General features: G+C 47.4%; 1 protein-coding gene across 4 annotated transcripts; it reads right to left on the bottom strand.

The window, feature by feature from the left end:
* arfip2b (ADP-ribosylation factor interacting protein 2b) lies at window positions 1-25957 on the bottom strand. 4 transcript variants are annotated; one of them, XM_035434342.1, is made up of 10 exons: window positions 25451-25955; window positions 21234-21341; window positions 17276-17308; window positions 13988-14096; window positions 12194-12256; window positions 10372-10487; window positions 9859-10080; window positions 7067-7224; window positions 5162-5336; window positions 1-4588 (listed from the first exon to the last, which is right to left on the bottom strand). In XM_035434342.1, the coding sequence occupies exons 2-10, from the start codon at window positions 21330-21332 to the stop codon at window positions 4433-4435; spliced, it is 1131 nt and encodes a 376-aa protein (XP_035290233.1). In that variant the 5' UTR covers window positions 21333-21341; window positions 25451-25955; the 3' UTR covers window positions 1-4432. The 4 variants fall into 4 exon arrangements, with proteins under 4 accessions (XP_035290233.1, XP_035290234.1, XP_035290235.1 ...); XM_035434343.1 differs by lacking the exon at window positions 17276-17308 and having other exon boundaries at window positions 25451-25957; XM_035434344.1 differs by lacking the exon at window positions 12194-12256 and having other exon boundaries at window positions 25451-25946.
* Window positions 25958-27246: the final 1289 nt, after the last annotated feature.

The raw sequence follows: 27246 nt of genomic DNA, 5'->3' as shown, positions 1-27246 counted from the left end.
TGTTTTTGAAAACATCTTTTTTTTAATCTCATTTTGTGTTCTAGTAATTGCCATATTCCAAGGGTCTGGGCAAAGTCGAGGGAAAATGGCAAATATCCACATAAACCCCAGATGTCAGTTTACTTCTTCATTCTTTTTAAATATCATTACATATATACAGTCATTCATACACTACAATATCACAGAGCAGCCTAAAAAATATTGATTGTACGCAAATAATATTTCATATATAAACCTCTCATTGTTTCACCTAAGAACTAAAACTACTCAAGGAGTGACTGCAAATCTATCACACTTTATTTATTTTTGTGGGTTTTTATTTTTCCATTTGTTTTTTTATATTAACAGAAAGCATTAATGTGGCGTACTCATATCAGAACAGATCATTCCAGTTTTTTTTTTTGGGAAAGTCACAGAAGAGAGAGATTCTGGTTTTTTTTGGTGTTAGGACGGGATCACAAATTCAGCTTTGGTGGGAGTAGATTGAGAGATCTCACAAGTGTCATATCAGTTCAGGATAAGATGACAGGCAACTCTTTCTCATCCCACAGAAACTGATAATGCTGTCCACAAGCCGGGTGCAGCCTTTCACAGGGATAAGACAGGTAATCAAAACCAAATAGCATCACCCACCTCTAGAAACGCCACCTTCAGACGTTACAAAACATTCTCCCCTCTGCAAACTCAAGACCCTTCATACAATTCTCACATTATCCCTCCTGTTCCACAGTGACCACACCATTCAGACATTCACGGCCCTGGCAGTAACGTGCACACACAGAGAATCGTCAGACGTCGAACATACTTCTCGCCAAGTCTGCCGCAGCTTGTGAAGTCCTACAAAGTCATGCCAGTCACCATCTCCAACCGCTAAAACCTTCAATAATATATACCGTATATATAAACTGGCTGGAGAAGCCTCATGGTGTAGCGTTATCTAGCTAGCTTGCATTATTAGTACCTTGCTAATGCCTCTATTCCTTTTAACAACGCGAGCATTAGCGGCATTAAAACAATCCATACAGGGTTAGCATGTGGAAGGCTCTTGTCCTTTCTCGTCATGCATTTCCAAAACATTTCCGTTCATAGAAAGACGTGGAATGATTGCTAATATACACAGATGTGCAACCAGTCTATATGCTGTGTGCCACATACATCATCTTGGCAAGTACGTACACCAAAGGGACAGGCCACTTGGTAGACAATATTTAAGTTTCTTTTTCTGGACATTGTTTAAATTCAGTATTGCTTCACATACCAGGTTTGTAAAGTTAGTTAGTGCAGCGTTAAAAAAAAGGAAGGAAGTTTCTTTAATACGCACTTCCTCCGTTATCGTTTAAATCCAATGAGGCGCTCGGAGCTGTTGAATTTTCTCGGGGGATCGATGCAGACGAACCATGGAGAAAAAAATATCCCCGCAGCCAAAAATGGGGGAGGGGCGGCCATTTTAATTACTTTTTTCTTACCGAGGCATGTGGGAGATAAAAGTGCTTCTGTTTGATGTCCTGTGCTAATGGTACAGTAGTGTGAGCACGTTGCCTCCTTCTACATTCACTTCAATATCGGACAAAAACTGACACCCAGCGATTAAACTCCACTTTACTGTGTGCAAACCGCGGGACCCACAGTCACATCACCCCATTCCAGCGGCTGAAATCTGAAGGGCCACTTTGCCCAAAGTGAAAATATTTTTAAAAAATCCGAAGTCAGAAATTTCTAAATTATCCATCGTTCATTCTATACAGTATTCCATTCCACGTTCTCCTCCTCCTTTTAAAACAAACTGTAATTTTACCATTCTGGACTATTCCCTAACTATGCTTTTGTTAAGGATTGTACGCGATGCTCTGCGGTTCCCCTCAGGTGAACGTCAGCTGAACGAGAACGGCTAGTTTGGATAATTTCATAAAACCCAGGTGTGCTGTCGGCGGACTTCTCACCATTCTCCAATGCTCTATTTGTCTATTTTATAAAGACTCCCCGGGAAGGGGCATTTGTGAATATATATATGCGATACCAATAATCCTTTTCTTCATACATACATATATAAATTACTGCCAATATCAAATGAGACTGGGAGGTGAAATGTACCATAAATATGCCAACAAAAAAAAAAAGAAAATAAAGAAACTCAAAACATTTCTGTTGCCAAATAACAAGGTCAAATGTCATGAGACAAAATAAGCACAAGCACGTGTCATTTCACCTCACGTACGAAACACCGTTACCACGGATACTCCCGCCGAAAGTAAAGTAACTGCTCTGAGGATCTGGAAGGGAGCTCTACCGCCCTACCGGAGGCCTCAGGCAGCCCCCTTTCGGTTTCAAAGGGGCCATTTTGCAGCCTCGTGATCTTTAACGGGGACGAAACCGAGCGAACGCGAGCGGCGTCTCGTGTTTTATTCAAGCCGAAAAAAAAAAAAAAACCCAGGCCCGACGCTCCGGGAACGTTCTGGAGAGACTTCATAAATTAAACGGCTCTCTCTTTCTCTCTTCGCCTGGCGTCCGATTACGCGCGCGGGTTCAACTTAGCGGCGTGTCCTCAGCCGAGCGTTTGACCCGGTAACTCCAGTCAGCGGGCTGTGGAAGAGCACACAGCCCGCTACAGAGCCTCTGATGGAAGGGGCATGCGATAACCTTACACCCCCGCCCCCCCCCCACCCCATCCACCTCCACCCCCAGTCTGAAGATTAACAGGATTAATCTGGACTGTTTGAAGCATTCCAAGACCCGGCGAGGGGCTAAAGTTCAACCGGGCTGTGCCTTAACGCACCCCCGCATCACTGTTTTTTATGTCTCTGTACAAACACACCATTTCAGGGTAAAAAATGAAAAATAAAAATCACTGGGTTGAGAGAGACTTGCTCTCCGTACAGAAGGAAGACAACGACGGCTCAACTAGCCACAGGTCTCTCGTGAGCGCGCTCGGAAACGAAGCTGCTCTTTCTTTCGCGTCCACGCGCTAAGAGACCGCACATTTTACCGATAAAAAAATAACTGAAACGAGCCGGACCAAGCCACCAACCAAACCCGGCAAAGCGTGCGTGAGCTGCCATACGAGTGAAACTCCGGAGTGTCTCATATTTCTCAGTCGTCCAAACCCATTTTGATGACTAAAAACACCGAGTACGAAACATGCAAGAGACAGATTTTTACTTCTATTACTGTTATTATTGGAGATTCGTTTCAGTTAGGAGTGACTTGGTAGTAAGGAACGCTCTGTAGGCTGCAAGCTGCTCAGGTTAACCCTTTAAGGTGTAAGAAAATCACAAAATACGTGATTAGAAATGTTCTTAGCTGCACCCTTTGAACTCTTCAAAGGGTTAAAGATCAAAAATAGAAGTGTCCACCAATGATTGCATTTCTTTCCTTCTCGCTCGGATACACTGGACTGATTATGTGTATCCTGTCATTTTGCCGAGGACTACAGTTTAAAAGGCCCAAAAATAACCCAAGACAGAGAAAGACAATGCCAAAATGAAAACAACAATTAGCACATATCGCTAAGCAGAGTGTTAAGAATAATGCTGAGTACCATTATAGATTCCATCTAAACTGGACACAAATAAAACAGACAATAAATAAAAATAAATAGGACAATATCCTGCCGTTTTGTTAAAAGAGCCACTGCCGCTCATGTCATCCGTCAGAATGGGGTTTCCCATCATGCATTTCACTCGGGAGTTTTCCAGTTCCTGTTTACTTGTACGTCCACTCTCATTGGTCACCGGTGGCTGACGTCGGTACCTGTAGTGTTTCTTTAATCACCTGAATCCAAAAGTCGACACGCTCATTTGTTAGAGGAGTTAAACGATTCAAAAGGGGGGAAAAAAATCAGCAGCGAGCCAATCCTGGTCCTTCTCTGGAGAAAGTCTCCTCTGTCCTCTAAGATTTCGCTGCTCGGCAGAAGAGAAAATGGCGGGAAAAGCCACAGAAGCAGGGAGATGTCTTTTTTTACGGTCTGAAGTCCAAGCCCCTGGTTTAGCGTTCTGTTACCAGGCGGTGCTGTGATCTCTCTTCTGATTTTGTTAAGATTGTGAACATTTGGGGGGGGGGGGGCATGGGGGGCGATTCCTACAAGGAAAGGAACGTTGGGTTGTTTTTTTATTGACTAAAACATCCAGAGTTCTCATGAACATGAAAACAGAGAGGGGTTACCGTTTTGTGTGTATGTGTGTGAGAGAGAGAGAGAAAGAGAGAGAGAGATGGAAGGAGTAGTAGGAGGAGGTGGAGTAGGAGGAGGAGAGAAAAGAGAGACGAGCAGGAGTCAGAGGAAGAGGAGGACGCCGATTTTCCCTGCTCTCTCTGTCTCCGGCGCCGAATTTGCGATCACTGGCCACTCTGTTGGTCCCGCTTCCTCTGGGATGTCCCGCCCCACCACGCCCGTACAGTCCGTCCTCCCCCCTCTCTCTCCGTCCGTCCGTCCGTCCGGTCACTGTTCCTCCAGCCAGGACGGCTTGTCTGCACCGGGGGGTTTGAGCTTGATGTTGAACTGCTTGAGCGTCTGCTCCAGCTGCTGCTGGTTCCCCGCGAAGTAGGCCGAGATGGCGTTGTGGAAGAGCAGGAGCTGCTTGTGCATCACCTTCACCTGCAAAATAAAATAAAAAGAACCCCCCCCCACCGCTCAGTTTGAGAGTGCGTATCCGGTCAGACCTTCACATGAATGATCACTGGCTGTGGAGAACACCTCCACAGGCAACACAAAGACACGATTTACGTTTCCTGCAGCCGATGGGCAAAAGGAACTTCAGCTGATACATATTCTTTTGAACAAATAGTCCAAAATGAACAGAAGCAATGATATGACATTAGATCATGTGGCGTTACCAGCGCTATTCTACATCGTAAGACGTGACCGCTAAATCCAGTTTCTGCAGGGAACTTGCATGCCTGTTGTGCTCTTCCCAAAAGCGCATTAACCCTTTAAGGTGATCGATAACCACAATCATGTGGTTAGAATGTTTTGAACTGAACATTCTATTGCTGATGTCACAATCACTACTGGCCATTGAAAGCAGAGGGGGTTCTAGAACACCGACATAACCTCCTTTTTAAAATGGTTAAAATACATTTATCATCTCCACAGTTCTGCTCCGTCGGGGGAATCGGGCCCGAGGGTGTGCTGGCGGGCGAGCAGGGCGAAGGGGGCGGGGCTTCGGACCTTGTTCTCGTCCAGGAACTTGAGCTTGATGGTGACGTCGCCGCGCAGCCTCTCGTACTTCTCCTTGTGGATCTGGTACTGCTGCTGCGCCGTGTCGATGCGCGCCAGCGTGGCGGCGTCCCGCGGGCCCATGTTCAGCTCCTCCAGGTCCGCGCGGTACGCGTCGAACTCCAGCCTGCGGGAGGAGGAGGAGGAAGAGGGGGAGGATGAGGAAGGGGGAGGAGGTGAAGGAAGGGGTAGGAGGAAGAAGGATGAGGAGGAGGAAGGGCTGAGCTATCATTGCACACCATAACCCCCAGGCTCCAGGCTAACTTCTTCAACTGGAGAAGCTGGCGCCAAAAACGTTTCCACAAAATCTGGGGGTGCAACATTTTAGACAGGCGTTGCACAATCAAGTTATTATTTTGTTTTGATTTGTCATTATGGAGTACATAAAAAGGCTTCGAAATTAGACAACCGAAAAACTATGAACGTAAATTAAAGATAATCAATTATCTCGATCCGTTATCTCTAAAAATTCAATCTGATTTATTTTGTCTACGTAGCATATGCATCCGAATCCATCTCTGTTAATATATTTTAAAAATTAAGCCAAAAGACACAAAGTTCATAACTTGTTTTTGGCAGAAATTTCTGAAAGAACTTAATCATTCCAAGCTCTCTAAATAAACATGACTTATGACTGTTATGCTAATGGAGTTCATTCATTTACAGACATTTTGGCACATTTTGAAATATGAGCACACTGTTTGGGGAGTACATGCACACACCGCGCTGCACCTCCAGAAGGGTGAGTGTGTCACTTTGATACAAAAATCAATACACAAATCGCTTCACCTACAACTTAGCACAGGGCTCTGTCACTCTCTCCAGTTGCACAAGACCAGTCCCAGCGTTCCATAAAACAACACTAATAAACCTTACGACACGAAAGTGAGCGTTTTCGCCTGTCTGGCACGAACTCCTGCGTTTTCACAAGCAACTCCGCGATTATCTCGGGCCAAATCAGAAAAGATGAATCTGTTTTATTAGCGACGCAGCACACGCATATCCGCACTCTGTTTTGAGCTACCCGTTAGGTCGAGATGTTTTGTGCAAGCTCTGCACCTCTTGTTCAAAAGGGAAATTCATGTAAAACCACAAACAGCATTTCTCAGTATCAGTCGTGACAAGCCAATTTCCAAATCAGCAGCAATGATGAAAGGACAGATCAATTGAAAGCAGGAAGGCATCGGGGATACTGGACTGGCGTTTGTTGAGCTAACGACTCTTATCGGGGAAGATAATCAGACGCGCACACAGGACAGAGGAGAGAGAGAGACAGAGGATGCGTATTCTCGCGAAACGAGGTCAATGCCCAGCGACTGAACGCCGGTGTTATCGCAGGGGAGGGTTAATGAGCGCGGTGCGGAATTCTGGCGGTGAGAAACGCCGCCGCACCGTCAGCACCGCGGCGGGTTTTTTATGGACAGCCTTTACTTCACGGGGAATTCGGCGTCAGCAGATCGATGCCGACCCAGGGCGGGGGGACGGACCGAGAAGAACGGCGGTAATCGCGGGGTTATATCCTGGCTCCTCACTTTCTCTCGTGTGAACCCCTCCTCTCCTTCAGGCGCTTTCGCAACAACGCGACTCCTAACTCCCGTAAACCTGCGTTTTTTTTTAGTTTTTTTTTTTTTAACACTGCTTTATTACTTATGTGTTTAGCCGATGGCTTTATCAAGCGCCACTCGCAGGCCGCTAACAGGATTACATGCTAACCGTTTAAACAGCTGGATACACATCAAAGCCTAAGTGATAAGTGGCAAGAACTGAGGGATTGGGATTTGAACCTGCAACCTCTCGGTTACAAAGCGAGGCGCTGCAGTGGAGTAATTCCGAGGAGCCTTTTATTTTGGGGGTTACCTGGCATTCTCATACATCTTGATGGTCATCAGCGTGTCCTCCATGGTCTTGTTGACCAGCGTGTTGATGCTGGACACGAAGAAGTTGATGGCGCCCAGCAGGGTCTCCCCGTTCCTGCAGAGCAGCTTCTGCGTCTCTGCGTTGTACCCAAATTCGTCCTAAAATCACAATTGCACATGTACACACACACACACACACACACACACACAGACAGACACACACAAAATTTTAATTGACTATGGAATAAAAATAGCGATTGGCTTTTGCCACAAAATTTCACAGGAAATATCCAACCTTACAATAAGTGAGAAAACCTTCAACAAGATGTGCTGTCAGGTAACTCTAATGATATGAAGACAAAATTAAAATAAAAAAAAACCACACAGGCACGCGCGCACACACACACACACACACAATATGCAGTCTTGACGTTGTTGTCTCCACTCTGAATTAAAAACATGACAGACACGCTTGTCAGGCTTTTGTTTGGATGAAACGCTCTTTCTTTGCGCAGTGGACAGAAGCGCTACGCTTTTCACTCAAAGCCATTTTAATTTGTTTGGCTATTATCCCTTTCCCGCCAGAGATTCACGCACAATCCGCCATCATCAAAAAGTTATTTTTTGTTCTCTAATCTTTTGTTTTTAAGAAATTCAGCCTTGTTGGGCTAGGCCCTCATGCGTCACGGTATGTGTTCTGCACCAATCACTGGCGATGTTACTGGTTTTGTGTGTGCTAAAAGGTTTTGCGTAAACTAAAGGTCCAAAGGTCAGGCCCTGTATGTGAGGCTCAACAGGCAGACCTGCAGGTGCTGGACTGACCAGCAGGGGTCGCTGGTGCGTGAAGCGACAGCATCATCCCTGCAAACTGAATCCCACACATCCCTGCGACGCTACAACGTGGCGGTTTTTGGTCCCGCTCCAGGATCACATCACCCACAGATACGCCTGCAATTTATTACTCCTGTTTTTCTCCCAACAAAATTCAACAAAACAAAGGCGCGAGTGTAAACTGTGAATGGGAGGGGGACGGCGGGGGGGGGAGAAATATTAGTTTCCTTTCGTGTGTGCGGCACAAGAAACGCAGAACATGAGGGCCTCCTCTATCCCCGACAGAGCGGGACCGGCGTGCCAACAGCAACATTCATTTAGCATTTAAAGAGCGGGGGCCTTTAAAGACTCGAAGGAGGCCGTTTGTTAAAGCGGCGGGTCGGGGGGGGGGGAGGGGGGGGTTCCGTTCCGCATACAAACGCCCCCCCCCCCCTTCAGATCCGCCGCCGAAAAAAGCTGCAGCCGGCGGCCCCAGCATGCTTTTCATCCGGGCGCGGCATCTCCTTTCAGCGACGGCCACCGAAACCCGTTAGCTGCGAAAAACCCGTTAGCCGCGAGAAACCCGTTAGCCGCGAAAAACCCGTTAGCCGCGAGAAACCCGTTAGCCGCGAAAAACCCGTTAGCCGCGAAAAACCCGTTAGCCGCGAAAAACCCGTTAGCCGCGAGAAACCCGTTAGCCGCGAGAAACCCGTTAGCCGCGAGAAACCCGTTAGCCGCAAAAAACTCGTTAGCCGCAAAGGCCTCTGAGGAAACGAGCAACGATCGGCCCAACAGCGCGAAAAAACCACGCGCCGCGACACGCCTTCATTCCCGCTACGCGCGAGACGCGTTCGGAACGCGACAGCTCAGCTTTTCAAACCGAGCCCATCTTGAGCTTGAGCCGCTACGCTTTTAAAACATATTTTCTATTTTCAGCCGTGATGACACTGAGAGTCTGCCGGGTTTAGCAGGTTTTTCAAAAAAAACCAATTACTGTGATTCAAGTCAATTTTACACTACGGCAAAGAACCATCACTGGGCAAAAGCTCGTCTTGCATCGACCAATTAAAAAAAAACATACTGACGTCTGGAAATTTTCCCCCTGACTGGCATGCAGCGCTTCTGTTGCCACGGCGGAATGGTAATCACCGGTTACCGTGCCGATGTTATTCACAAAACAATCCTGAGCCAATCAGAGCGCGAGAAGCTGTTCCAATTCTGTGCCCTGAACCCTTCATCACATTCACTGGGGTCAGATACACAGTGAGAACATTCTAATGCCAGAAGTCAGCTCTGCAGATCTACTGAATTTTCAGTAAAGCTAAAATTACAGTAATTACTAACTAGAAAGACTAAAACGTACACACAGCTCAGTAGGATTCTGTTCTCAATGCTGGTGAAAAAAAGTTGTAAAATTTTAAATGGGTCAGTAACCTGCAAGGATTTTGCTGCAGATTTTTCAAAAAATTATTAGACCAGGCCTGTGAGTTACCTATTAGCACAGTGAGAAAAGCCGGTTTAGCACAATTAGCCACTTACCAAAGTAGCACAATTGTGTGAAAGAGGAATTTTTTATAGTGTGTAGATGTTTCTTTTAAAACAAGCAATCTGAAGGAATTTTACTGGTATCCAAAGGGATAAAGTGCCTGATTTGAACCTTGTCTGCGCTGTACTACAGAAGAGCTAGCACAGCGAGTATTTATGCCTGGCAGCCTGTATCTACTGTAGGTCTAAACCCAATACAATGGAAACTCGCATGTCTTACTAAGTACAGGTGTCTGAAGTATTCCAAAACATTATTCACCCCATGAGACTGCTCTCCACCGTACTGTGTGTGTGTGTGTGTGTGTGTGTGTGTGTGTGTGTGTGTGTGCGTGTGTGTGTGTGTATGTGTGTGTGTGTGTGTGTGTGTGTGTGTGTGTGTATGCACGTGTGTGCGTGCACCGTGCAACAGGAGAGCTAGCGCGGGCGGGAGGACCTTACCCGCAGCTCGGGCGATTTCTGGCTGAGGTCGGCGAAGGTGTCCCCCAGTGCATGCTGGGTCTGCACCATGCTGTAGAAGTGGTTGGTGAGCGCCCGGGCCAGCCGCAGGACGTTCTCGTACTTGCGCTTGGTGTCCCGCAGGACCTCGATCTGCGCCTCCAGCTCCAGGTCCACCGTCCGCGAGCCACGCCCAAAACGCTCCGAGATCATCTGCTTAGTGCACTGAGGGGGAGGGGGGGAGAGGGGGGGAGGGACAGAGGGGAAGAGAGAGAGGGAGGGATGAATGGACAGTGGCAGAGAGAGAAGCAGAGAAAGAGAGTGAGAGAGAGGGAGGGAGGCAGAGAGAGGGAGAGAGAGAGAAAGAGAGAGGGGGAGAGAGGGAGGGAGAGAGAGAGAAAGAGAGAGAGGGAGGGAGAGAAGGAGAGAGAGTGTCTTTCAGTGTGTGTTGAAGCCTTGGACACAATCGCGTCTGGCTCCAGACATTAACAGGGTGTTAATCGTGTGCCAACTCACCTTGTAGGTGTTGAGGCCCCACTTCTTCACGATGTCGAACTTCTCCACGGCAACGCCCCGCGAGGCATCCTCCGCGCCCGCCAAGGAGCCGCTGCCGCTGTGGTGCATGCTGGGACCTGAGGGAGGTACGGCGAGGAGGAGGAAGAGTGAGGAAGGAAAACCAGCAGACCCTGCGGCCCTCCAAGACCAGGGTCGGGGTCTCCGTGTGTGTGTGGAAGGCTTGTGTACCCCAAAAGCTGGATTAACTCCAATACACTGATGTGAGTTTTGTACCAATTGTGAATCCTATTCCAATCACCTCAAGGTATTTTCATGAAGGGCATTTATTGCCATATGATTTGAATCTGTCTACTTCAGAAGGACGCACCAACGCCTCTTTCATGTAACTGAAAATGACACATACACACTGAAATCCCAGATTTCCCAGAATTCCACGCTTTTCAGCTGCTCAAACACAGACGCAGAGACAGCCTGTCACATAACCTCCTCCTCTTCCTCAGTCGAGTGGCAGGGGATGAAGAGCGTGTGTGGAGATGACATGAGAGAGCTGACAGAAGGGTGACAGTGACAGGCAGGCTCAGGTAGGGTGAGTGGTACCTGACAGGTGAGTGACAGGCAGGCTCAGGTAGGGTGTGTGGTACCTAACAGGTGAGTGACAGGCAGGCTCAGGTAGGGTGTGTGGTACGTGACAGGTGAGTGACAGGTGTGTGGTACCTGGGAGGGCCACAGCCTGGCAGGCTATCCGACTGACTGCCGATCGGCTGAGGGGGGGGCCAGCCCCCCGAGACTTCAAACGCAGGTCTGGAGTGGTGGGGGGGGCAGAGGGGCAGGTGTGAGGTGGGGGGTTGGGGAGGTTTTTGGTAGGGCAGTGCGGGCAGGTTTGTAGTGGTTGTGGGGGGGACGGGTTAAGGCAGGGTGTTGGGTGTTGGTGAACAGGGAGGTGTGGTAGGGATTGCGATAGGGGATTGGGGGGGTGGGGGGTGGCAGGGCATTAGGTATTTGTAAAATTCAGGAGGGGGGATCAGAGGTCAATGTGGAAGATTTTTATTTTTGGTGGGGTTTGGGTGTGGGGGGATTGAAAAAGGAAATAAAATAAAAGGGGTGGAGTCATGGCCAGAAGGATGATGATGTCACCAGGAGGAGGAGGAAGAGGAGGAAGAAAAATGAAAGGAGCCCACACACAAAGAGCAGGAGCAGGAGGAGGACGAGGGTGTGGGACGGAGGAGAGGAAGACAAGGAAGAAAAGAGACAGAACACGGATGAGTGACAGGACGATGAAAACCGGCATGAAGATGAACGACAGACGGAACAATGAGACTGACGCGTGCACCAGGAGAGCCACCAGGAACACGCCGGAAACAGAACACACAGTACAGACATCAGCACAGCGACGGGGCCCAACCAGCTCTGACCACACCCCTGAAAGGACACAAACAGGCATGCTGTGCTGGGTTTCACAGGGTGAAGTAAAGATCGGCACCAAGATGCTCACTCAGTCACAGATCCCCAACTTCAAAAAAATCACATCCTTTTCACTGCAATTTGAATGCTCCTCGATCCCCCAGCACAGACTATCGATCAGTGGACAGACGATACACCCACGCCCACACCCCGCAGTTCATTAAGTCCAAACAGGAGAGGACATGATTACAGAAAGCCCGTCGTCCAGATTTTATTTTTTTTTTTACACACAAAACCTGGAGAGGCAGGAAATGATTTTTTAGAAACCCCGCCCTCCGGTACGGACAGGAAGTACAGAAGGGAGAATGAGAGAGAGGAGTGGGGGGGGGGGGGGGGGTAGGTTCGGTAAAGATGAGAGGACCTTGTCCGGGGGCGGGGACGCGACTGATGCCCAGATTGTCGGGGTTGTAGCGGACGGCCGGGCCTGGGGGAGAGGGCACGTGCCAGTCAGTCAGAGCTTGGGCGGGCAGCAAGCTCAAGCTCTACCAAAGATTTTATAGGCCAACCGGATGGCCGGCTCTGGTGTTCCTCCCTATTCAAGGGCAGCAGGTTTGTGGTGCTATATCGCAGTACAGAAAATCCGTTGCTATGGCGTCGTCGATCAAACTCAAATATTCAAGAGCCACTGAATTGGAATGTTCCAGCTACAATGGTGACAGAGCGGTTCAATGTTAAGTGTCCAGAGCTGAACATCTGTTCGGTCCATAGAATCTGTGGCTCTGCAACATAAACCTCAGGGAGGAACCCAGCTACTGGTTTACCACCGATTCGACTGAACAAACAGATTCTCAGCTCTGTATCCTTGACACTGAACGATCTCTCTCCCCCTACCGTTGAAACTGATGCATTCCTATTGGCTGCCTACGAGGAGGCGTGACCAAGCGCAATGTTGGGGCAATGGAGGTTTTGATCTGTCATACAGTTACATCTCTAACCAGAACCCCCTGTAGTTAGCAAAGAAAGGATGACAGGGCTTCTGCAAAGGAACACAGGAGCTGACCATCTTGTAAGTCAATACGATCTTTAGTTCTACTCTCTATCTGGCTAATGACCCCTCAGTTCACACACCTAGAAAAACAGGATCTCAAGGGTAGACACAAATGCTTGTGTTTATGTACAAGAAAACGGAAAATTCAAATGACATTATGGAAATGAGAACGGTGTACTCATCTTACTCTTACTCAACTGAACATGACTTGTTTAATGAACAGCAGTTAGAATGCGGTCCATAGATAGAGGCCTTGAGTCCTTTGATGAATGTTACTTGGGATATTTAAATCAGTAGCTAAGACCTTCAATTAACTGCAATGAAAGTGCCTGTATCAGGTTTTAGATCTTTAGTGTGTATCATAAATAATAGTATGTTTCTCATCTGTAATTATGTGGTGGTCATCTCTATTTTTAGTCATGCTACAAATCCACACTTGCATCCTATTTCCAGAATGGACATATGAGCATAAAAGCCCTCTACACCCTAGAGGGACTGTATGTCATTTTTAGTTCATGCATGGCACAGGAAGTCGGGTTACTGAAACAGGAAGTTATGCAAAGGTTCCAGCCTACAGATTGGCCAGCACAGGTCCCTGAGAGAGAGAGAGAGCAGCACCAGTTTGCTCACCTTTCTCTCCTTCTGTGGTTTTAATGACAGCACTGCCCCTTAAAATCCCACAGCAACACAGTCACCCAGACAAGTGGGTCAGCACCGAAAACTCCCACAGCAGGAGAGAGTGAGAGAGCAGAGATAAAGCAAGATAAAGGGAGAGAGATAGAGAGACAGATGGAGAGAGGGAGGGAGAGGGAGCAATAGATATAGGGGAACAGGTAGAAAAGGGAAACAAGTTCAAGAATGGCTGTGTATGTGCAGGTGTGTGAGAGATACACGGAGAGAGGGCAATAAAGAAGGGAGAGAAAAAAGTGTGTGCACGTGTCAGAGAGAGAAGGGAGAGAGACACAGAGAAAGAGATGGAGTGTGACAGAGAGAGAGAGACAGAAAGCGAGTAAGAGACAGAGGGGGGGGAGTGAGAAAGAGAGAGCAGAAGAGAGAGAGAGGAGTACCTTTAATGGAGCTGGCGGGAGAGAGAGAGAGAGAGGGGGGGAGGTATTTGGCGGGAGAGAGAGAGAGAGAGAGAGAGAGAGAGAGATATTTGGGGAGTACCTTTAATGGAGCTGGTGGGGATGATCCCCTCCGCCGCCCCGCCGTAGCCACCGGACACGATGCTGGTCTCGTTCAGGTTGGGCCCCGACACCATCACCTGCTGCAGGTCCTGCGAGAGGAGGAACCGGCCAATCAGCACGCAGCACGCAGCACAGAGGCCAATCAGCACGCAGCACAGACGGAGGGGGGAAGAACAAGGGCCCATTCAACACCCTATCTAACCTCCCCCAGAAGTTTAGAAATCTGCACAATAAGCCAGCAGTGATTAGTTCACCACTAGGTGCACCAGCTATATACACAAGAGACTCACTTCATTCTCTTCCTGTCATATCTGGGATATTTAAATTAAAAAAAATAAAAAGTAATGTTTAATGTTTTAAATAATTGGTTTGTAATTATATTGCTGTTCAAACTCAAAATAGTGTGTTTTTCCCCTTCCACTCTCAAGCATTCAACTGATCCCAGTCCAAACGCAGTTGGATAGCAACGCGCATGCACTGGAGGACACAGTGGAGAGAGTGCAGCTGGAAACCAGAGAGATCTGTGCTCCAACGAGCGCGTCAAGACCGAGAGGAATTTCAGAAGAAAAAACACCCGTGTGTGCGCTGAGAGGACACAGTACTCACGTACAGCCCAGTGCATATGAAATGTGTGGGGTGGGTGGGGGGGGGGGGGGGGGGGGGGAACAAATAAACAAAAACAAAAAAAAAACTTTTTAGTGGATTTGACACAAAAATGAAATCATACATGGTATGGTACAGATGGAGTATGATAAGGGAATGGAGATTACGTGGATTGGGAACTATGGCTGGACAACTTCCTCCATTTTGCAAATGTTAGACCAGAGAGAAAACGAATGACCTCCTTATTCTAGCCTCATTACAAGAGGCCTGTTCTGCCTGGTCAGAAAAGCCATTTTAAAGAGAACTAAAATGGCATGTGAAGAGGATTTAGTCCGTTCTGATTGGTTGAACAGAAAACAGATGGTTTATTTGTGCCAGGGATTTCCAAAACTTTGGTCCTGGAGAGCCACAGGACCTGCTGGTTTTCACCGTTAAAACTCGGTGCTTAACTGTGAGAGAAACTACTTTAACTGCCCAAGTTGAGTGACCTCACCTGGTCTCCAGGGTCTAAACTGGCTGCAGGTTTTGGAGGTGAGAACAAAGGCCAGCCTATCCGAAGCTGGCCAGTCCTGGAGCGTACTTTTCAGTTGGAAGGGGGGATTGAGAATTTAGGGGATCAGTCTGACCAGACCAGCAGTTTCCAGGCAGACAGAGGGAGTCATTCATTTTTCTCTGTACGGAAATCCATCTCTCACACACTGTTAGTACAGTTTACAGTTTAATACACTTTTAAGCACACACCAAGGCCATGATTCAACTCAACTGCAATTCACTTTACAGGGACAGGTAACTTTCTTTCGTGTCTTGAGATTATCTCAGCTTTTTTAATATGGTTTTATATTAAAGTGAATTACAAAATTTAGAAACTAAAAATTTAAAAAGTGAACTGCCCCTTTAAGCAAGTTATATGCTACTTTTTAGACTGCATTTTATGAGCTTGGACATCGTAAGATTATTCAAAGGTCGGTCTAAAGTGCACAGCTGTGAGAATGAATCTCGGCCTGTTGTTGTTGATAAGTAACGTGACATCCTAAAACGGTGCAAGTTAAGTAAGGAAATAACTTAAGTAACTACAGTGAGATTTCACTCTCCACTACACTCATCTCAGCAAAGATACAAGCATTCGGTTTGAGAGTGTACAGCGAGCCCTACTTCTCACTTCCACCTGTTGTGACAAAGCTCAAACTCTTATAGACTATAAAAAGCTCTAGAACATTCTTTGCTATTGCGGTTAACTGACTGTGGACGCAGTCCAGTGATAAGTTCTGCCAATCTTTCGCCCCAGAGTAATGGCATTGTTAATGTAACAGAGAATACATTCCAGCCAGCAAGCTGCAACACCTCCATAAAAACCGGTGATATGCTTCGCTTGGGCATGATATGAACATACATACATTCACCAAATATGTGTATATGTATACACATGCCCATACACACAATCTGACACTCACTCTCACACATACACACACACACACACAGACCAACATCACTTCTTTTTTTAGCACATCTCCTATAAACACTTTTTTTTTTTTAAAGAAAAAAAAAATAATGTCCTGTATGTGCAGTGTCTTGTCATTTTTCTAACCGTTAGTGAGGTAAGGTGACCTTACTCAGAAAGGTGCCTGATAAATAAAATGCACTGTTATTATTATGATTATGATGATGATGATGACTATTATTATTATTATTATTATTAAAATAACTACAGTGTTACAGTAAATGTACCTGACAAATAGACAATGTTTCTAAATTCAGCACTGAGTCTAAATTCAGCATTCTGTGAAAGGTTAATACTACACACAGATCTAACAGGATGCTTTTCAAACCCCTCTCCTTCTCTTATTTCTTCTGGTGACCATGACAACGCGGAATCGATGGCGGGCTCTACAGTAAACTGGTGTCGAATCCTGGATCGCTACCTCGCTCGCTCAAATCCAAATCCACGTTTGTCTCTGAACAAAGCCGCCTGCCTCCGTTCTCATCGGTCTGGTTTCACAACCAGGTGAACTCCACCATGACGGAATTCACCTGCGTAAGACAGGTGCGGAGGCACCGCAAAAAAAACAACCCCTTATCTGAATCAAACACAGGGCAGGTAACCAAGCTACCGGTTAATGAGCTTCAGAACGCAGACAAAAGAGGCGCTGTGTTTCGCTAACAGCCGGACGCGAGGCTAAGGCTGCACTTAAGCGGTGTTTTTTTGGGGGCAGGCTCTGGCGCGACAGAGCATTCGGACCTGGCAAAACGGACCGAAACGAAGCACCGGACGATCTGTGAGCTGAAGCAGGGGGGCTCCCGGATCCCAGCAGACGGAATCAGGGCGTGAAACTCGTCCCCGTCTGAGAGGAACGGGCCGCAGAAGAGCAGACGGCGCTCTTCTCTTTCATCGCGCCCCATTTTCCTCTCAACCGCTCGCTGCTCTCCGTGCGCTAGCCACGATCAGCAGACAGGCCAGGCCTTCAGGCCAGAAATAATTCTCTACTTGAAGGGGGCAAAATAAAGCACTTCTTTGAAAGTCATCCTGTTAACCTGCCGATGTGGTTAGTGAGCCTGCATGCAACTTCAGGACAAACACACACTGTCACGCACACACTCTCACGTATGTACACACACACACACACTCTCTGACCCCCTTAACACCCTGGACAGTGTGCGGGTTCCATACCTTCTCATCTAAGCGCCAGTGAATCTGTGCAGCCTGTGTGAAAATGAGAACAATAAGAAAGAGAACACAGGAGAACACTGGAGAACACTGGAGAACACTGGAGAACACAAGAGAACACTGGAGAACACAGGAGAACACTGGAGAACACAGGAGAACACTGGAGAACACAGGAGAACACAGGAGAACACTGGAGAACACTGGAGAACACAGGAGAACACAAGAGAACACTGGAGAACACAGGAGAACACAGGAGAACACAAGAGAACACTGGAGAACACTGGAGAACACAAGAGAACACTGGAGAACACAGGAGAACACAGGAGAACACTGGAGAACACAGGAGAACACTGGAGAACACAGGAGAACACTGGAGAACACTGGAGAACACAAGAGAACACTGGAGAACACTGGAGAACACTGGAGAACACAAGAGAACACTGGAGAACACAGGAGAACACAATAGAACGGGGTCTAACAGAGGAAGGCAGTGAACAAAACCAAAAAAACACACACACACAAATCCTGAAACCGCAAATGATCACAAATGTACACAGAAGAGGGGCCTCGTGCTGAAAGACATCAGACAAATGTCTGAGACACAAAAATGAGCCTCTCACACTTCCCCTCCTTATCACACCTCTGTGGTCCCACTGGTCCCAGAAAAACAGATAACTAGTGTGTATTAGCTACAGTAAAAAACAGCTAACTAGTGTGCATTAGCTACAGTAAAAAAAAAAACACCAATATATTACTGCAAGAAAGAAAATGCACTTCTGAGGATAAGAGTGTGTAATGATAAGATTGCACCAACATTTGTGGATGTGTGTGTGTGTGTGTGTGTAGAGGGGTGCACATATACAAACCATGCTTTCAAACTGAGAATCAGAATGAAATGATGCCATAATTCTGACGCACATTTAACAAAATTGAAAATTAAAAATGCTGATGTGTTCAGCAGGAGCACTCTGGGTGGCCTCCAGGTGCCTGCTTTTAGCATCACAGGAAATGAGGTCACAGGTGGAGCTCGACTTCCTGTCCCTGGCGTTTCTGGTCCTGCCAGCCGCGCTTCCCAGCTCAGATTCTGCGGTTCCACAAAACCCTTCCTGACCTCCACCTTTAACCCAACATCCACCTTCTACCTACACCCAACCTTCTACCTTCACCTCCATCCTTAACCTTCTACCTTCACCTCCATCCTTAACCTTCTACCTTCACCTCCATCCTTAATCTCTATGTCCACCCCCACCCCCACGCTCCCCAAAAGCCCCACACACCCAAGCCTACACCCTCACTATGAGGTCCTGATTTCCTGGGAACTGGCTGTTCGGTTTGCGGGTGGAACACATTTCACTGTGAGCTACATCCCCCCCAGGCGTTTTATTACAACCGTCACTCCTGCCCGTCCGGCTGGTTTAACGTCCTCAACAGCTGTGCAGCACACATTTGCATCCCCCCCCCACTTCCTGGTTCCTCACTCTGCTCTGATTGGCCGATACAGGGGCTGCACATGGCCATGCACCCGTTACTCTGGTAACCTGTGTAGAAGCTTGTGAACTGGGTCTCCTTTATCAGCCTCATCTCATCTCACTGTGCTTCCTCAGGGGCCCAAAAAAAACAGACGGGAATAGCCCCATCTTTATCTTCCTCCTCCTCCTCCTTTTCTACACCTTTTTGTCCTTACATGTCTTTCCCACTATCTGTTCTTTTCCAGTCAGCTGTGAGAGGGGGTGGAGGAAGACATGCCTTGTGTGTGTGTGTGTGTGTGTGTGTGTGTGTGTATGTGTGCATATATTTGCGTGTGTGTGCGTGTGAGTATGTATGTGTTTGTTTACGCTTGCGAGTGTGCATATGTTTTTGCATATGTGGTGTGTGTGTGTGTGTGTGTGTGTGTGTGTGTGTGTGGGGTTTGTATGTTTGTGTGGGTGTGCGTGCATGTGTGTGTGTGTGTGTGTGTGCATGCATGCGTGTGTCTGTGTGTATTTGTACGTGTGTGTGCGTGTTTACGTGCGTAAGCTGACGGAAGCAGCCACTGAGACAGCACATATTCCCGATGTGTGAGAATCCCGTTGGTTCTCCGGGTCCTGACAGAGGGCTTCCCAAACGTGCCATCCAAGCAGCGAATCACGTTCAAACCCTCCGGTACGCAGCCACGGGATTCGCCGAGGGGATCGGTTTCCCGAAAATGACATCACTAACGTGCGTTCGACCCGCTGACCTCACCGCGTCATGACAGGGCGTTGTGAGATATTTTTTGCCCTCAGATTGAACTGAAAAACGGCCGGGCCCACTTCACCGTTGTCCGCAGGAACAACACAGAAGTCAAGCCCATTTGTTCCGTAAATAACAAACCTTAGGTCTTAAGTCTTAGGAAACAAATGTGGAGCTGAGGTTCGAACACGTGTGCTGAGATAGTGGGCTCCAAACCAGATGGTTACAGGTTTGAATCCCAGCTGAGACATAGCGGTTTTTTTAATTGTTTATGGCACCTTAACTGAACTGTGCCAGCCAACGTCTTGACCGACAGAAGTGCTATACATCAAATGTAGGTTGCCAAGAGTCACCCACAATAAATAAAGTGCTTGGCACAGTGGTATTTTCCACTGTACTATTCACTGCTAACCTTCAGGAAACCACTGATGAATTCTTTCAGGAAGGCCCGATAATAAAACTGTAAATAAGAAAAAAATAAAAAAATACAAGTAAGCAGAGCTAACAAAAGCTCAGTCACTCTTGAGGTGAAAAGGATACAGTTCTTGTTGCGAAAACACACTTTGCAGCGCAAACACACACTGTTTGATTAACAGTTTTGTTCCTCCCGGATCTGAACGGGCCAGGGACTTGTGTTTGACTTACTGGGCGTAGCCTTCCCACGCACCGAGCCGAGCCGAGCAAACTTTAAGGCTTTTCATCCGCACTGCAGTTTCAGCGCAAGGCAATAAACGCCTTAAACAGCTTAAAAAAAAAAAAAAAAACTAAAAAAAAAACATGCAAATGGGCCTTCACCGATCCGCTCTGGAATGCCAGCCAACTGAACACAAATTCCTGCAGCCTGAGCTTGCCAATTTCAGAGCGAGGCTTCACCTCTCCCCCCCCACCCCCCCCCCCCCAACCCCTCCGCCCCCCCCCCCCCCCCACCCCCCACAAGAGCACAGAATTTATTCCACCCGGTTCCCCAGAGGTTCGCCCGTACGATGATTACACCGACGCGCTCCCGCCTGAGCCCCGGAGACCTTTTCGCGCGGCTCCACTCACATGCGATGGGATCTGTTGACTCTGCTCGCCTCTCCGATCCCGCGAGGCTAAGTCTCTTCGCTAGCGACACGGCGCGCCGCGCGCTCAGAATCGGTTAGAACGCATCCAGTGCAAACGCTCCAACTGCTCACAGTCAAATGAGCCACGTCACCTGTCCTTCGCGAAACTCCTTCTCACGGGTCGGGTCCAAGGCTGTCTAACTTCGGCAGAGGCGAGAACGGTGCACGTGTGTTTGACTGTCAAATTCACACAACACCCCCCACTCCCACCCCGCCAACCCCTGGCAAAGCCTTAACGTACATATTGCAGAGCAACACGTTTTCCCGAAGTTCCACTTCGCAATCTGATTCAGGGAACAAGCACAGTTCATCGGCACTGCTGCTTGGTTCGTTTTTATGCCCAGATTTACTGAACGAGTTGGACTGTTTATCAAGCACAAGCCCTCCCCCGCGGTTTTACTCCTTTTCCTGTTTCCTGTGCGAGAGAGAAAGCTGAATGAAACGATACCTCCCTCACAGGGCAGCCCTGCGCTAGAACTAGAAGTCAGGCTGCATATTTATCGCTGGCGGAAACTAATCTCTGGAACCGAAGCTGCCCCTTCCAGGTGTTCTAGAGAGAGCCTGTCTGGAGGTGGTGACTGACCAGGTGCACGGGGAGGGGGAGGGGGGGGGGGAGGGGGAAGAGATTCGGGGGGAGGGTCACACACCTGTTCCAGGCTGTCATCCTCAGGTAGGGTCCCCGTGTCCCCGTTGCTGTTGATGGGGATCTCCATGGTAGCCGCCTTACTCATGATGCTGTCCGTCATGGTGGAGTCCTGCGTGGGGGGGGGGGAGGTTGGTGGGGGAGGGGTGTGAACACAACAGGAACGCTACTGGTTTACTTCTCATCACAAAGTCGCTATATAGACACATGCACTAAATAGAGTCACTCATGAGAAGCTGAAATGTAACAGAAAATGCTAACATTTTCTGGTCATGTCAATTTCTCAAGCCCTGAGAAGAAAACACATTTTTTACTAGCAATGAAATATGTTAATAGACTAAATACACTACTTTCTCAAACACAGTGAACTCAATTTTTGCCTTGTAAACGCCCACTGTCCCAACAGCCGTGGCCTATGTAAAGGAACAAAGTAGTCATAAATATTTCGGGCAAGAATGGGCCAGACATGACAAAGCCGTGCATTACACCATACTGTTCCACACCGGTGCATAAAGCCGTACCACACCCCGCACAAATCCGTAGCGTACCAATGCATGAAGATAAAACCAGGGCTGCCAATCACTGCCAAGAAGGCAGGTTCATGCCTAAAACCTGCTCAGGGGGGTATTCCTGTGTGGCTGTGTCACCATACCACTTCCATTGCCAGAACATTTATCCGATTGCGATCAGAGTTTGGGCCTGCTGATTGGTCGATGGCCACCCGGTTTCACCTATCACAGCCTCTCATTGCCAATGCGCCGGTAAAAATGAGCCGTCTGTCAAGTCGGGCCCCAGCGACGAGCCTGACGCGGCGCCGTAGGTGCGAAGAGCTTCTCGGGCGGTAATCGGGGGGGAGGGGGACGAAAAAAAAAAACGGAGGGAAAAACGAACGAGAATAGCGGCGGGGGGGAGAAGGCGCTAAGGGCCCACGGTCGTACGGAAACAACGGCGCTACGTTCTCCTGCCGCCGCTTCGCCCGCCTCCCCGTCGCGCCGAGGAGCCGCGGAGACGAGGCGGGTTTTACCGGCGGCGTCGCAACGGCGGGCGTAGCCGGTGGGCCCGCGCGGTGCGGGCGTTAGCATCCCGCTAACGCTCAAAGACGCGTGAATCACAGCCCGTTAGCCCATGGCTACCGGGATTTAAGAAGCGCTCGTTCATAAAGGTGTGATGAAGGACTCCCGTCTACGAAAATGTCAGTACTTTCCCTTATTAAATGAAACACACAACACTATGTTTGAAATTATTTTAGCCTGTAATGTTAAATATATTTCACAGCAGTGCACTAAACTGAAATATCTGAGCGCTGCAAGAATTTGTAGTATTTTCCCATATATTGTGAAGCGCAATGTCTTGATACTGTATTTCATTTGTAATTGTGATACTTTAAGACACTGTCTTTCTGTCAGGGTTGCCTCCGCACATCCTAAATGAACATTTTGTACCTAATTTGAAATTTTGAATTAATGACGTGCCTGCTGATAAACACAAAGGGGGGGGGGGAGAAAACAGACCTTGAGAACGAGCCTCAGGGGACTTCTGGGCTATATTTGGACACCGCTGAGCGCAGAATAAGTCAATGGCCCTTACAAAGCGGGCTCACAGACGATCGGTTCGGCCAACAGAGCACTTTCACTGGGGTTCAGGACTATTCCCTCGCAAAGGCCAATAAACTCTATGGGTGTTTTTTTTTTCCCCCATGAGGACTTGGCACCCTGCGGCTTCTCGAAGATAAAAAAAGCAGCCCTCTAATCTTTCAGGGAAGGAATTACAAAAAAAATAAGCTCAAGTAAAACACCGTCGTTTTCACATCACCATGATTGTAGGTTTTTAAAGGCTGTTGTGGAAAATATAATCTTTTTTCCTCCTACTTTTGTTTTTCGTGGATGTTTGTTTTGTTCAGGGTTTGGCCAAGTAAGTTATGACCTCACTGTTGTTCAAATTTTCCGATTTAGCTTCAGGTTAAGAAGGTATCAACAGCCACTGCTGCCCTGACAGATATGAGATATGTGAGCATGTCAAACATCGCACATCATCAGCTGTAAACTTCCTTACCACAAACAGGTTCTTTGGCTCATCTCCAAAGGGGAAACCATTTTGGTCCTTTACGGAGCCCTCTATGTTTGGTGTGAAACATGTGAAAGCTCTCAGATTGAGCCGTTTTGCCCAATAAAGAACCCTTAAACTAGACAGGGTTCGTCTATGGAGACACAGAGGAGCCTTTTCGGAACCCTTTATTCAGAAGAGTGAATAAATCTCACTCCATTCAACTGGAATTCCCTTCATCGGTGCTGTGAACCCTCCCTGGCACAAAAAGGACAGTGGAAGTGCTCATGCATGGGTGCCATCACAGAGACACCGAGCTGACATATCAGTACATCGCCATGGTTATTTCCCATAATTCACTGGGGCCCGCACAAACCACTTGGTAGACATGGAGCAAGCAAAGGCCCATTCCTCAAGGCTACTTTACGACAACCGCCCCAAATTAGGTAGGCTACAGACAGCTCAGGACTGGGAGCTTATGGTCGCTGCAAGCCTTTTTCAATCATGGATGGAGTTAATACTGAGTCAGTTGAGGATAAAGGAGAGTATGTTCATAAATTAATTAATTAATTAATTAATTAATTAATTAATTATTATTATATTATTGTGCTAGTATTCAGTGAGATAAATGCACTATTTAAATGTCAAATTTAGTAGAAAATAAACAATAAACCAATGGTCTTCACAAAGGGACTTTCATTGCCTTTCATTCTGGACATAACACCCAGTAGCCTACTCGTTGATCGCTTTTCTTCCCACCCACCTTGATGCATCGCACAGCACAAACCGTGGATTTTTCGTAGAGAATCTCTATAATTAAAGGACTGTGTCGAGTCAATTTAATCACACAAGCGTTTGATTCAGATGCGATTAGTTGTTTTTGTTTTTTTTTACGAATGAACAGACGCGGTAGAGCAAGTGTCCGCGTTTCACAACACAGCGTTCAACGTCGTCCGCGGATCCCTATTCCTATAACAACGGATCTACTGTACTGTGGTGTATCGGGTTCGTGGGTATCACGATGTTCCGCCGATAACACGCACGTGGAAACATATCCGTATGTTAGGGTGCACCAGTGTGAGTCTAGATTACACGATTGACACGGTGCATCTTGTAGACGACCGCTGACAGACAGCCACGACACCTTAAAACTATGAGCAAACCTGTGCAAACAACGTAGCCACCTCCCAACGACAACTACCTTGAGTTCGACACAATGTTAGAAATGCAAGCTAGATAGAGGCCCTGGTATGCTTGATACCCCAAGGCACTTTAGATATCAGCGCAATATTAAAATGTTAATTATTTAATAATTGAAACAAACTGTGCTAATGTTTTGCTGCTAATTAGATGCCATGGACACATGCAGTGGTCAAGTAGATGAAATACAGACTGAAATGTGACAGGCTACTGACTGTGGGGAGGACATACACGGCAAGTTAGCTGCTAAGCCATTAGCAACCTGCTCCTCGCAGAAACGCGTCCATGATCAGCTTAATACATTTCTGGATAAATTACGCCTGTGAACGTTAAACTCGCACCACGCCGGTGTTCTGGGTTAGATATCGACAGCGACGAAATGTGTTCACCTGCTGTCGCCACCTGGACTTTGTTGTCGGCCAGGTCACAAATAGCGGCAGGTGCACAGCAGGTGAAGAAACGCATGCACTCAACTTCAACAGCCCTTGTATGAATTCGCCCAGTACAGACTGTATCCCCAGCTAACCGCATCTAAACACAACAATGTTCATAATTTCGGTAACGCGTGTTTAAGAAGTCGACTGTATTCCCGTGAGATAGGTTGCTAAGCATTTCGTTTTGACAAGCAGACGTTAACGAGCTATACGACTGTAGCCTAAGTGTTGGCTATCAAAGCACTGGCTATTTTCTGAACCGTACCACTAGCAGCAACCCCTGTGTCCGACGACGATGCACCTCTCCTCCGAAAAGGCCCACTATTTTCAATTTCGATCTGCATCATTCCGTGATGGGCAGAGGTGCTAGACTCGCCAAGACGCAGCGATTGGCGAAATACCTTCGCCCATTTGGCAGACGTGCAAAAATTTGAAAAAGAAAAAAAAGATGCTGGATTGCAACGCATCCCCATAAGATAGCCAAGAACACGAAATACGGGTTGCCACGCAAAACACTAGTAGTAATCGAATCGTGATTCTTTACCTGTGCGAATTCGGTCCTCCGAATTGCCCGGCAAGCTGGCTAGCTAGCTAGCGAGCGACTGTTAATCCAGAGTTCACGATCTCCAGCTGGCTAGCTGCGTTTTCGTCAATTAGCGTACAACCTAATACATATATCCACGCAGTGACAGACAAGGGCAACTTCAAACTGGCTGCGTTGTTCTATTGCATGACTTGTCCGATGGCCTCTTTCAACCTCTGGTTTCTTGTTTGTATTATCCAGTACAGCCACCCCCTTCCAATCCTGCGTGGAAAGGCCGAACGGAACTGACGACAGGCGCGGACAGGATTCCATTCGCCCCTCCTCCGCCTCGCGGGACAGCGTGGAGGATGCGGAGACTGCGCGCGGGCGCAGCCCGGAGGCAGGGATCCACGAGTGCGCGGAGTGTGACAGGCCATAGACCAAAATAATCCCAGCACGGGTGTCGTCATCGTAAATATTGTGTATTTTCACTTAGCTATCTCTGTCAGAACATAGCTCTTCAACATATTTCACTTAAATGTGAGGGTTAAATCGAGTCCAAAGCAATTATTTTGATTAGAATACATTGCATATGCTATTCAGTGTTGAATGTCATGAACATAATTTTCTGAATAAATAAATAAATAAATTGTGTCACTTTATTCAAACAATTATGCAGGGGAATTCGCACCTATCCTGCGGTGTTCCAGTGCGGTCACATGGTGTCAGTAAAATTCTTTAAGTAGAAACATCCTATGACCAGGCAGGTACTTTTTTTTTTTTTTTTTAAACATCAGAGCAAGCACGCACTGTTAACTGAAACCACAGAAACAGAACCACACGTTGTCATTTAAAATAAACTTGCATCCGTCACTATTTTACATCTCTCTGGATAGAAAATCTGGACTCTGGTGGATCCCTGTCTTTTCATATGTTGCATAACATAAATACATGCACGAAAGAAGGAATTATAGAGGATCATGTTTTCAAGGGTCCAGAGGCGGAGCTAAGGGGATATAACAAGGAAAGCTTCCCCTCGGACACCAGCGAGTCCCGGGAGACCCCTGGAGGTGGGGTGTGTATGTGCGCGCGGGCATGCGCGGGGGGACCCTTCATCAATTATTTTCCCCCAGCACAAAAATTAATTTATCGATCCCTCCAAGGGACCGTTAGCCCTGTTCCAGAGTAATACTGGAATAGCGACGGCGGTAGTTGGCTGCAAACGCGGGGTATGGGGAATGGAAATGCAATTTTTAATGTGATGGCGACATCAACTTTAAAACTTTACATTTTTCCATTGTAATTCCAAAATGTATTTTTCTGGAATTCCCTAAATTTTGTAATATTATACAATTGTATTTTTATATATAGACGAAATTATACATAGTTATTATGTACACATTATACACCAAAGCATATAGTGTAGCGAGTCATCCTTAACATTCCACAGAAAACGTGCATGGCCGTGGTCTTATCCTTCAGACATAAATGCAGCCTTACTGCCTCCCAGCTGTAGGGGGCAGGACATTACTAATAGTGTTTCAAGGTGAGCGTCCTGTCATCGAATGGCTTAAAAATAAAAATGTTTTTCTTTGAAGGTTTCCGTTTAGTTAATTCATTTAGGGGGCATCTGTATCTGCTGGTGCAGGGTTTTTTTTACGACCGCAGCCATGAGTCACCGGTCAAGGTTCCGTGACTAAGGTTTCCTCTCACTTTCTGTTACGGTAAATGCGATTCGGCTTTAAAAAAAAAAAAAAAAAAAAACAGATCCCAAAGCCCAAAAAACCAGGAAAGGAACTTTAAGTACCAGAATGGCT

This window comes from Anguilla anguilla, chromosome 9, assembly GCF_013347855.1.
Source record: "Anguilla anguilla isolate fAngAng1 chromosome 9, fAngAng1.pri, whole genome shotgun sequence".
Classification (NCBI taxonomy): Eukaryota; Metazoa; Chordata; class Actinopteri; order Anguilliformes; family Anguillidae; genus Anguilla; species Anguilla anguilla.
This window is presented reverse-complemented; position numbering and strand designations above follow the sequence as displayed.

What these genes read in the sequence shown, in the direction of transcription:
- arfip2b (XM_035434342.1), bottom strand. Translation starts at nt 21,332, where the DNA reads ATGACGGACAGCATCATGAGTAAGGCGGCTACCATGGAGATCCCCATC. An exon ending in GGGGCCTCAACACCTACAAG is followed by an intron (nt 10,081 to 10,371) that starts GTGAGTTGGCAC and finishes CCTCCCCCTCAG; the next exon opens with TGCACTAAGCAGATGATCTC. An exon ending in AGAAATCGCCCGAGCTGCGG is followed by an intron (nt 7,225 to 9,858) that starts GTAAGGTCCTCC and finishes TTGTGATTTTAG; the next exon opens with GACGAATTTGGGTACAACGC.